A 10862-nucleotide genomic window follows, 5' to 3' on the forward strand; every position below is an offset into this window, starting at 1 on the left:
TTTTGTGAATTGAAGTAAAAGCCCCTCATGCCAGATGGAGTCAACAAAAGCATGAAACTATTTTTCTTTTATTTAGTTTGGTTTCTTTGTCAAATAGAGTATGTAGAATGTATATATGGTCTGATGTACAGTACGTTATTTTGGTTGGAAGCCAATTTGACATTTACTCAGGACATTTCTGTCAGTAAGGTCATGAAGAAGTCTGCTGTTTAGGATGTTACAGAAGAGTTTACTTAAGTTGCTGTTTACACATATTTTTGCGATAGTTATTAGGATCGAATTTGTCTCCGCTTTTTCTAAATTGGGGTGATGATGCATTGGTTCCAGGTGCTGGGAAATACACCTGCACTAAGGATGATATTAAACAGTTTAAGAATGGCCAGTTTGAATTCTGGTCTGTGCATTTAATCATTTCATTCAGAATGCCATCAATATATATATATATATATATATATATATATATATATATATATATATATACACACACACAAATATACAGGTGCATCTCCAAAAATTTGAATATCGTGAAAAAGTTCATTTTTTTTAACATTTCAAAAAGTCAAACTCATATATTCTAGATTCATTACATGTAAAGTAAAACATGTAAAAAGTTTTTTTGTTTCAATTTTGATGATTAGAGCATACAGCTAATGAAAGTCACAAATTCAATATCTCAAAATCTTAGAATATTTACATAGGAGATTCATTAAATGACCATCCCTACAGTATAAATTCCAGTTATCTCTTGTTCTTTGAAACTACAATAAGGGGTAAGAATGCTGACTTGGCATTGGTCCAGAAGACAATTGACACCAGCATAGACAAACTAGGCGGCCACTGAAAGATGTTCACCTTATCAGCAAACTTAATATTACATTTTTTTGTTTTTGTTTTGACTTTAATATTTACACATATATGTAAATACTGGGACCTGATAAAGTTTCTATTGTTGAAATGTTATAATTAAAAAATAAAGTTTAATTAGTCATTTTCTGCTGTGGCATTTTTAGAAAAATGCATTAACCAAAAATGGAAAAAATAAAAAAAGCTATTTAGTCAAAAAAGGTTCCAAAACTCTGACCTAGGATGAAATTTGTACTGGTGCCAAGCACACTATAAATCCCATTCAGTAAAAATACTGAAGAGCAATGTAAAATGAGAGGAATGTAGGAAACATTTTTTCCAATATCAAAATTTAATCACAAGTGCATAAAAATTCCAATTGTATGTAGGAGTTTAACAAAACTTTAATAATCATAATTGCCATTAAAAGAGAGATACAAAACACTGAACTATTGTGTCATTAAATCCACTTGGGTCTCCAAAAATAAACCTTTGTCTCTCAATTGTGACATTATTAAAAAGTTAAAATGTACACATAACTAACTCTACTACAAATGTAAAACTTACTGGGGTAAAGCTTATGAAGGAAAATAAAAACAGAACAATGGAAGAAAAAAAAAACAGTAGTGAAACTGAAAAATCCCAATGGTTTTGATAATATGGAGGTCCAACATGTACTAGCAAATAACATCTATGTAGGTACAATTTCTTTATGATCGACTGGATTTGACCTTTAAAATTGGCCCCAAAGGACAAAAACTGGTACAAAAAGCAACAGTAGCAAAACAAAACTGTTAAATACAACTACTAAAAACAAAAAAATAGAGAGTATGCATCTATACAATATGGAACCGCGGCCCTTGCGTGGCGATGATGTCACTGTACGGCTCGGCCTGCGTCAGCTCGATGGCCTGCTGCTTCTTCAGCACCAGGAAGCTGTAAAACTTGGCCGCAGCCTGTTTCTTGTTGTTGTTTCTGCACAGCTCGAGCAGGCTGATGGACTGGGCTCCGGTTTTAGCCATCACACGCTGTCAAAACACAGAAGAATGTGAGGAAACCCGTTTCGAACGTCGTTATTGTGAACATTTGGTCCAAATACAAACCTGAAGACCGTGAAGCATCTGCTGAGTTCTCTTGTTCCACCGTCGCTCCTCTTGATCCTGGTCTCCTTGTCCCTCCTCACCCTGTTTATTAAAACAGTGAACAATTATCAGTAACATGGAAGCTTGTTTCCACAATGGGATTACATTTTTCTTTTCTTTTTTTAAGAATTGTGACTTTTTCTCTCACAATTCTTACTTTTCTCTCAATTCTGATAATTGAGATATTTTTCTTTCAATTCTAAATAAAGATAAACTCAAAATTCTACTTTTCCTAGCATATCCCCCCCTCAGAATTGCGAGATAAACTCAGAATTGTGAAATATGAAGTCAGAATTATGTTTTGTTTTGTTGAAAGACCTTGGAACTTCCCCTTGGAACTGTGAAATATAAAGGCAGAATTGCAAGATATAACTTGCAATTCTGAGAAAAATATCAAATTGTGAGTTCATGGTTTTGTATTTATGTAGCAAATATTTATTTGCAATTAAGTTAATACTCGCTCAGAATTCTGACCTTCTCTGAAAACATTCTTTTTTCCACCACCACCACCAAAAAAAAAAAAAAAAGGCGATTGGTAATTTTTCTCTCACAATCCTGACTGAATTGTTTTTTTCCAGAGGTGGGAATAGGCTTCCATAGTAATGGCAAAGTCAAAACAACAAACAAACAACAGACATCTCACCTCTTCATCGCTGTCGTCCTTGTCTTTCTCCTTGTTCTTGTCGTCTAACAGGTCCAGCTCTGGTACCAGTCTTGAGAGGTCGGTGCTGTCCTCAGGAGGAAGATCCACCTGGGGCATGTCGAGCTGTTGGGAGAGGACAGACTGATCCACAGGCTGAAGCGTCTGATCCAACACTCCCATTTGCTGGAATGAAAATTGTGCACCGTTAGGCTTTGTTCCAAAACCTTTAATAGGCAGCATGATTATCTGGTTGACTTACAGGCAAAGCGGCATCCTTCTCAAGTGACTTGCGCTTGACTCCACGCTGGCGAGATGGAGGCGGCATCATGGATTCATCCAGAGCGGTTCTGCTGCCCTCCATAGAGGAAGCCTGCAGCATACTGGGCTCCTCCATGATGGTCTGATCTGTAGGGCACAAGTAGGAGACTTTCAAATGACTGACACAACTGTGTTAAACCAGGGGGTTTCAATCTTTTAGCCATGTACCCCAAATATGATCTTCCCCATTTAAGAGATCCTCATTCTAAAACTTAAAAGGCAACTATATTTTTAAATGTATAAAGACTGGGGTTATTCTCATTAACTATAACCATGAAAAAAAAAAAAAACTAGTTTTCGTTGCTTGAAATAAAATTTAACATTAACTGTAGATGATAAAAACAAAACTTAAGTTAAAATACTAAAATGTTAATAAACACTATATGGACAATTAATAAAAAATTTATAAAAATGACAAACACGCAACAATATTTCTAAAACTTTACATTTCAATCTAGTGTGTGTGTGTATGTATATGTATATGTATATGTATATATATATATATATATATATATATATATGTATATATATATATATATATATATATATATATATATATACACACATACACACAAACACTAAAACAACCAATAAAGACCCAATTTATACTGTAGAAATAAAATTTTATTATATACTGTATTAGATGCATAGACTATTATATGCATTTTAAATATTTTTTATTATTTACATATTTCAATTTATTGTTATTATTATTATTTTTTTTTCATCTATTTTTACATTTTGAAAACACTTCCACACCTTGGAAATAATTTTCTATTGTATTATATGTTTTCTAATGACTTAAATACTGTAGTATTAGATCTATTTATTCAAATACATTTGTATTATTTATTTGAATATTTTTTATTCAGTTTTACTTATTTTCTTTATGTTTTCACATTTTTACACTGTTTTTCTCTAACTTTTCTGGAGACCCCCCCATCACTCACTTTGGACACCAGATTGAAAACCTGTGTGTTAAGCTGCAGTAGTCGTGCTTCTGTAGCCACTCAACAGCAAGTCAAGCGCTTACCAATCACTTCACTCCTGTGACCCAGCACCTCCTCTCTGGGCACTTCTGGGTTCTCCAGCTCCTTCAGGAAGTCCTCCAGGCTGTCGGCCTCTCCTCCCTTCCTCCTCTTCCTCAGCTCATCAGGCACCAGTGGAGTCAAGCAGCGAGTAAACATCTACAACACACATTTGCCGTTATTACAGACCTGAGCTTTAACACAGTGATGTTACAGTGACATAAGATCAACCATCACCTTCAGCAGTCGGCCGTTCCAGAGAGGCTGAGCAGGCAATGAGAACAGCTTCTCCACACCTCCAGTCTCCTTCCACATCATCAGCTTTTTAGTAGGAGGAGCCAAATCCAGCGTGGTGACGATATCAGAATAGTCGCTCAACTGAGCGCGAATAGTCTTACTGTCCAACTCCTTCAGACTGTCGACAATGAGCTTCCTCTTTCTCTTAGCCTTGGTTTCTTTCACTGAGGACACACCACAAGAGTTTTATTAATCTATATTTAAGACATAACATTCTTAATATAGATCACTGAAACAAGCCACGAGGCTGAGATGCATCTGATCAATCAATTCAATGTAAATGTATTGTTCATTTATTCATCGTTTACAGTTTTACCAGTAATGTCGATGGGCTCAAGAGCGAAAGCTTCATCTTCATTGGGCACCAGAGTGGTCTGTTCTGTCTGGTCTGTGGTGTTGGGAAGAGGCTCTACTGGTCCAGAGTCTGGACTGTCAGGACCAGCAGCGGCTGAAATAATGCAGACATGTTAGTTTACACTAATAATTTCTGCTCATATTTGTTTAAAAATGCATAAAATGTCATTCATATAGACTTATTTCTTGCTCAAAAATGTGCATCAAAAAAATTATTACAGAAAAGACCTTAGAAAAATACTTTGTAACACTATTTTACAATATCCTTGTTATACATGTCCATGTACTTACTATAATAATACCAGTACATAATGCATAATTACAAGCAACTAACCCTAAACCAAACACAATCCCTATACTAAGTTTAACCAAACAGTTTACTACCTAGAAAAATGTTTTTGAATTTTTAGGATTGTGTCATGTATTGAAGATGTCAAGAAATATTTAAAGTTTTATTTGGTTAAACCGCTCATAGTCAAGTCAATATCAAATGTCTTCTTAAAAATTTGAGTTTTTTTATGTAGGAAATAACATGAATACAAAAATTATTTTAGTTTATACATTTCTGTAAAAACTTGACATGGCAGGGTTCCATTTCAGTGGTAAAAAAAAGTTTACTTTATATTTCACATTTCTAGTTGTTTTGAAGAGACAAGTAGCAGCTAAGAAATTCTGCAGGATTTACTTACGAGAAAAAGCATCAAAGTCATCGACATCATCGTCCTGGTCTTGAGGCATCATCACACTGTCAGTGATAGCTGGAGGATCATCAAATATACCACCACCATCCTCATTGCTCAGAATCTTATCCACTAAAATTGAGCACACACCAGGTTTAGTATCACATCATCATATCAACATTATAAAGGTTAAATCAAATTGGAACTTACTTAGAATTCCACCATCTGTGTTTTCCAGGTTCTTATCCCCGAAGTCGTCATAGTCAAGGTTGGTTGATTTGTCAGGGAGGTGAGCGGGACCAGGCTCAGCTTCCAGAAGCAGGGTGGCGGCAGAGGATCCATGGATGATGTCCACCTCAAAAGCATTCTCCTCCCTCATCATCTCACGATCATCCATGCCGAAGTCACCTGATATGACATTACCAGAATAAAGTTACATGGATCACATGAGTCACTAGAATTAGTAGTGTTCGACTACTTACAGTGGGGAAAATATTTTTTTGATCCCCTGCTGATTTTGTAAGTTTGCCCACTTACAAAGAAATGTAGGGTCTGTAATTTTTATGGTAGGTTTATTTTAACAGATACAGAACAAATACCAACCAAAAAATCCAGAAAAAAAATCATTATAAAAAGGTTAGAGATTGATTTGCATTTCAGTGAGTGAAATAAGTATTTGATCCCCAAGCAAAACATGACTTCATACTTAGTGCAGAAACCCTTGTTGGCAAGCACAGAGGTAAGACGTTTTTTGTAGTTGGTCTCCAGGTTTGCACACATCTCAGGAGGGATTTTGATCCGCTCCTCTTTACAGATCCTCTACAAATCCTTAAGGTTTCTTGGCTGTGACTTGGCAACTCAAAGTTTCAGCAGGCCTCCACAGATTTTCTATAGGATTGAGGTCTGGAGACTGGCTAGTCCACTCCATGTCCTAAATGTGCTTCTTGAGCCACTTTTTTTGTTCCCTTGACGGTAGGTTTTGGGTCACTGTAATCCTTGAAGACTTATCCAAGATCCATCTTCAGTGTTCTGGCTGAGGAAAGGAGGTTCTCGTCCAAGATTTTACAGTACATGACTCCGTCCATTTGCTCCTCAATGCGGTGAAGTCGTCCTGTACCCTTAGCAGAAAAACTGCCCCAAAGCATAATGTTTCCACCACCGTGCTTGACTGTAGGGATGATGTTTTTGGGGTAATAGTCAGCATTTCTCTCCCTCAAAACATGGCGAGTCGAGTTAATGCCAAAGAGCTCAATTCTGGTCTCATCTGACCACAGCGCTTTCTCCCAAGCCTTCTCTGAATCATTTAGGATGATCTTTGGCATACTTTAAACGGGCCTGTACATGAGCCTTCTTGAGCAGGTGACCTTGCGGGCGCTGCAGGATTTCAGTCCATTGCAGTGTAGTGTGTCACCATTCAAGCCTTGTGCAGATCTACAATCTTGTCTCTGACATCCTTTGACAGCTCTTTGGTTATGCCCATGGTGGTGGGAGAGGTTGGAATGGAAGATACAGATTGTGTGGACAGGTGTCTTATACACCTAACGAGCTGACATTAGGAGTAATTTCTTAAAGTGGCAGGACTAATCTGTGTTCCACATGGGCACGTAACCAATCTGTGGGAGCCAGAATTCTTGCTGGGTGGTAAGAGATCAAATTAGGGCTGTGTATTGGCAATAATCTGGCTATACGATATGTATCACGATACAGGGGTTGCGATAGATTGAGATACTGTAAGTGAGGCGAGGCGATATATTGGGATATTTCTTATTGTAGGAATAAGAAATATTTTAGGAAAGCAAATTGCAAAATCAGGTGCTGTGCTGCTTAGCTTATTGCGGTTACTGGGGAAATGACTATATTCCTGGCAAAAAGTGAAGGAATGACGGTATGCGCACCTCTACGGTATTTTGGAAGCCAAATGTCGACAGGTATGCCTTTCCACTTGGATTTCACAGGTTTTTCAGTTTGTATTTATGTTCTGCATGGAATTGCCGAGACCGCCCCAACTGCACAAAACGCCCCACCACGAGAGAAAGCTGGAGCTGTGAGGCGACCCTACCGCAGTCAGCAGCATGTTTAGTTCTGCCCCTTTAAGAGCTGCATGCATATAATACACAGGCGTGCATCCGTTTTTCTCTCAACTGTTTACTTTCATTTTAGACATAACCAACTCTATATGTAACTCTATATGTAAACCTTGACAGTATTAGTGCAAAGATAACTTAGTCCAATAATTGGGCACTGTTTAACAGGTTTTTTCTAGTGCGCTTTTTTAGTTTTGGGTGTAGGTGCTCAGAAAAAGCACACATCAGCACAGCACGTGAATTAAATGTTTAACTGGCAAGGTTTTAAAGCACATGCAAATAATGTACTTTTATGACTGCAAATAAGTGCAGTATCCCATGAGAGTAACTCTACTGTTGAGTTAACACTGTAGTGAATGTATATCACGTTGTACAGTAGATTGAGATGGAGGCCCCAGAACTGTAACCAACAGAATGTGCATGATACTACTATATAATTTTTCAAAAGCAGATCATGGAGACATTTTTATCATCCAGGATCAAAAATCGTTATATTGCACACCCCTACTCCAGTCCATCAATTAACATTTTGTGAAGTGAAAAGCTGTGTGTTTGTAAAAAAGAAATCCATCATTAGGCATTTAACCTCAAACCATCAGCCAAAATACCTGTCCATAATCCATAAAAACACTTCCTCCAGTCAACTGTTGTCCTCACACATCAAAATCCACCAACATATTTGTTTTTTCACTTGAAAATGGTGCTTGATGTATTTCTTGCATATTTCTCTACCGATTCACACAAAGCAACATTTTCACTGGAGAAAGCAACATTTTGGATAGGGGACCCATATTTTGGCCGAAAGCAATGGCATGAATTTAAAAACTTCTTAATGATGGATTTTTTTGTTAGAAGCATGCAGTTTTTTTATTTTTTGGTGAACTATTCCTTTTATATAATATATTGTGATAAGATTTTAATAGAACAATGAATAGTTATCATTATAGGTTTTAAAAGAATTTACAGTTTAATAGAATTACGCAATAAATCATCCAACACAAGTAGATTTCAGACCTGTGGGGAAACACTGATAAAAATGAAAAATGTATGAGTTTTTACCAAAGTCATTGTCAGCCATGAGGCTGATGTTTCCTACTTCCTCCCTCATGGTGATCTCTTCAACACGACTCTGGTTCAGGGTGAACTGCTGTGCTACATCAATATCACTGAAATAGAGGATTTTAATTTATAAATAATAAATGCAAAATAAACTCAGTGTATATCATACAGTCTTTGTCTTAATGTACATCAAACATATTGTGTTGAAAACAAAAGACAAGTGTTTCTTACTCCAAATCAGGAAGGGGCTGGTCAAAATCGTGGAACTCCTCTGGTAAGGTGATGGCGTTGTATGCAGCCTCACGGTTGTCTTCTGGCAGATCAACGACACCTAAAAAAACACAATGCATTCTAGTAAATACAGACAGTCAAACCCAGGTCTCTTTGAAATCTCCAGATTTCACTAAAATGTGCGTTTAGATTCACTACCTGGGCGGAAAGCCATTTTGATCTTGATAAACGCTTCATTACAATCAGCCAGAAGATATTTGGCTTTTCTGTGGTAGATCCTCACCACACCCAAGAGAAGATGGCCAGATGTACGCAGAGCCATTTTCACCTATTACAACAGTAACAAAACAGAATTAACATATGCATGAACACACACCATTCAAAAGCAAAGATGAAGCAGCGTTGCAGGCTGACCTTTGGTGAAATGATGCTCTCCACGCTGCTTTCCAGGTTGCATTCAAAGACGTGTGCTTTGGTCAGCTTTTTGTCCCAATGGGCCGCCAGCCAGATCTTGGCCAGCGGCCCACGTTTACTGAGGACGAAGTGGGCGTAAAACATTGCCCTGGTGTCTGGTCAAGCTCTGAGATCTCTGCTACACCTGGTAGGAGACACAAGAGTATTCGTTCAAAACTTCAGAGTATAGTAATGTCTCATAACCTATGCATCAGAACATGCCTACCTACCTACCTAGACAGGACAGCATCACAGGCAACTCGCTAGGATTTGAGACATCGAATGCATAATTTCTAATGCAAATTAATCCTTCAACAAGCCAATGAAATGCACAAACAAGCAAAAGTCAGATCTTACGCAAGACATCAAAAACACTTGGGGTTTAGATTTGCATATTGTACACTTAGTCTGCGTTATTAGTCAGATGTATTACATTAACAGCATTGCCCGCCTTTACACCAACATAAAAACACGAAGGCGAGGAAAACCACAATTGCATACCACCAAAACGCTGTTTTATCCAATACAAAACTTTAAAAAGTGAACTACTCGCAGAATACGGCAAAATTCATTTTTAAAGATGCAAAAGACTTGCGTTAATTTTCCCACAAGCGTTTGGCTAAGTTGCTGATTAGCAAGCTGCGCTAACGTTACTTATCCCTAAAATAGCCGATATGTAACGTTAGCACTTATAAGCTATTTTTCTCGCTCACAAATAACGAATAAAAGTTAGAAAGCAATAATACTTACGATTTTGATCATTCTTGTAAAGCCAAATTATTTTAAAGCTATCGTTAGCAATTAGCATTAGCCAACTGTTGATTAGCAACAGCACGTAAGGAACGCAAGCGTCAAATTTCACCCTCCCGCTACTATATTATATTTCACGAGCACATTTATCCGCAGCAACACACATTTTCCAGAACGTACCATTCAAAATATGTTATCCGTGTTGATTACGGCTAGATTATTCTCTCTCCCCTCCTGCGGAGAGAAGCTAGCAACCGTTTCCTCTCATTGAATCCGACAAAGATGGCGCGCGCTCTCGGCGGGATGTTTACAGTCAAAATTTGGCGGTAGGCGGTGCTTGGTTAGTGATTGACAGTAAGCTGCTGCAGGGGAGGCTGGAGGAGGGAGGGGCTTAGCTGGTGATTGACAGGACGTGGCTGTAGAGGAGCCCAATGACAGCGCGCTGTGCGGTGGGCAGAGGGCGGTGTTGTGTTACTAAACGAATGCAGGGTTTGAAGCTGAGGCGTCACAACAAAGAGCGAGAGGAAGGCGAGTGACTCTACAGTTACTATATGTATATATACAGTTTTTTTGTGTGTAATAGATGTACATTTTGCGATAGAATATAGAATATGGTTTCTATTTAAATATCCTTTAATATATAATTTATATCTGTGATCAAAGCTGAATTTCCAGCATCATGACTCCAGTATAAAAGTGTCACATGATGCTTCAGAAATCATTCCAATATGCTGATTTATTATTAGAATTATCAATATTGGCAACAGCCAAATATTTTTTGGAAGCTGTGATACTTTTTTTCAGGATTCTTTGATGAATAAAAAGTAAAAAAAAAACAGCATTTATTTAAAATTAGAAATCTTTTTTTAACAATATACACTAGCATTCAAAAGTTTGGGGGTCAGTAAATTTTTATTCTTTCTTTTTTTGAAAGAAAGTAAAACTTTCATTCAGCAAGGATTTATATTGTTAGAAAAGAT

At 37.4% G+C, this 10862-nt stretch overlaps 1 protein-coding gene across 3 annotated transcripts; it reads right to left on the reverse strand.

Annotated features, from left to right (window-relative positions):
- Positions 1-1176: 1176 nt before the first annotated feature.
- Positions 1177-10217, reverse strand: LOC109056954 (double-strand-break repair protein rad21 homolog A). Of its 3 annotated transcripts, none has more exons than XM_019074141.2 (14): positions 10063-10217; positions 9094-9277; positions 8878-9007; positions 8680-8779; positions 8449-8555; positions 5516-5713; positions 5315-5437; positions 4588-4719; positions 4212-4435; positions 3980-4133; positions 2888-3033; positions 2629-2811; positions 1947-2027; positions 1177-1871 (listed from the first exon to the last, which is right to left on the reverse strand). In XM_019074141.2, the coding sequence occupies exons 2-14, from the start codon at positions 9235-9237 to the stop codon at positions 1680-1682; spliced, it is 1914 nt and encodes a 637-aa protein (XP_018929686.1). In that variant the 5' UTR covers positions 9238-9277; positions 10063-10217; the 3' UTR covers positions 1177-1679. The 3 variants fall into 3 exon arrangements, with proteins under 3 accessions (XP_018929686.1, XP_042597653.1, XP_042597652.1); XM_042741719.1 differs by lacking the exon at positions 10063-10217 and adding an exon at positions 9883-9903; XM_042741718.1 differs by lacking the exon at positions 10063-10217 and adding an exon at positions 9367-9384.
- Between the last annotated feature and the right edge of the window lie 645 nt (positions 10218-10862).

This window comes from Cyprinus carpio, chromosome B16 (genome assembly GCF_018340385.1).
Source record: "Cyprinus carpio isolate SPL01 chromosome B16, ASM1834038v1, whole genome shotgun sequence".
NCBI classification, from domain to species: Eukaryota; Metazoa; Chordata; class Actinopteri; order Cypriniformes; family Cyprinidae; genus Cyprinus; species Cyprinus carpio.

What these genes read in the sequence shown, in the direction of transcription:
- LOC109056954 (XM_019074141.2), bottom strand. Translation starts at nt 9,237, where the DNA reads ATGTTTTACGCCCACTTCGTCCTCAGTAAACGTGGGCCGCTGGCCAAG. An exon ending in CAGCCCCTTCCTGATTTGGA is followed by an intron (nt 8,556 to 8,679) that starts GTAAGAAACACT and finishes CCTCTATTTCAG; the next exon opens with TGATATTGATGTAGCACAGC. An exon ending in GGAACGGCCGACTGCTGAAG is followed by an intron (nt 4,134 to 4,211) that starts GTGATGGTTGAT and finishes TGTGTGTTGTAG; the next exon opens with ATGTTTACTCGCTGCTTGAC.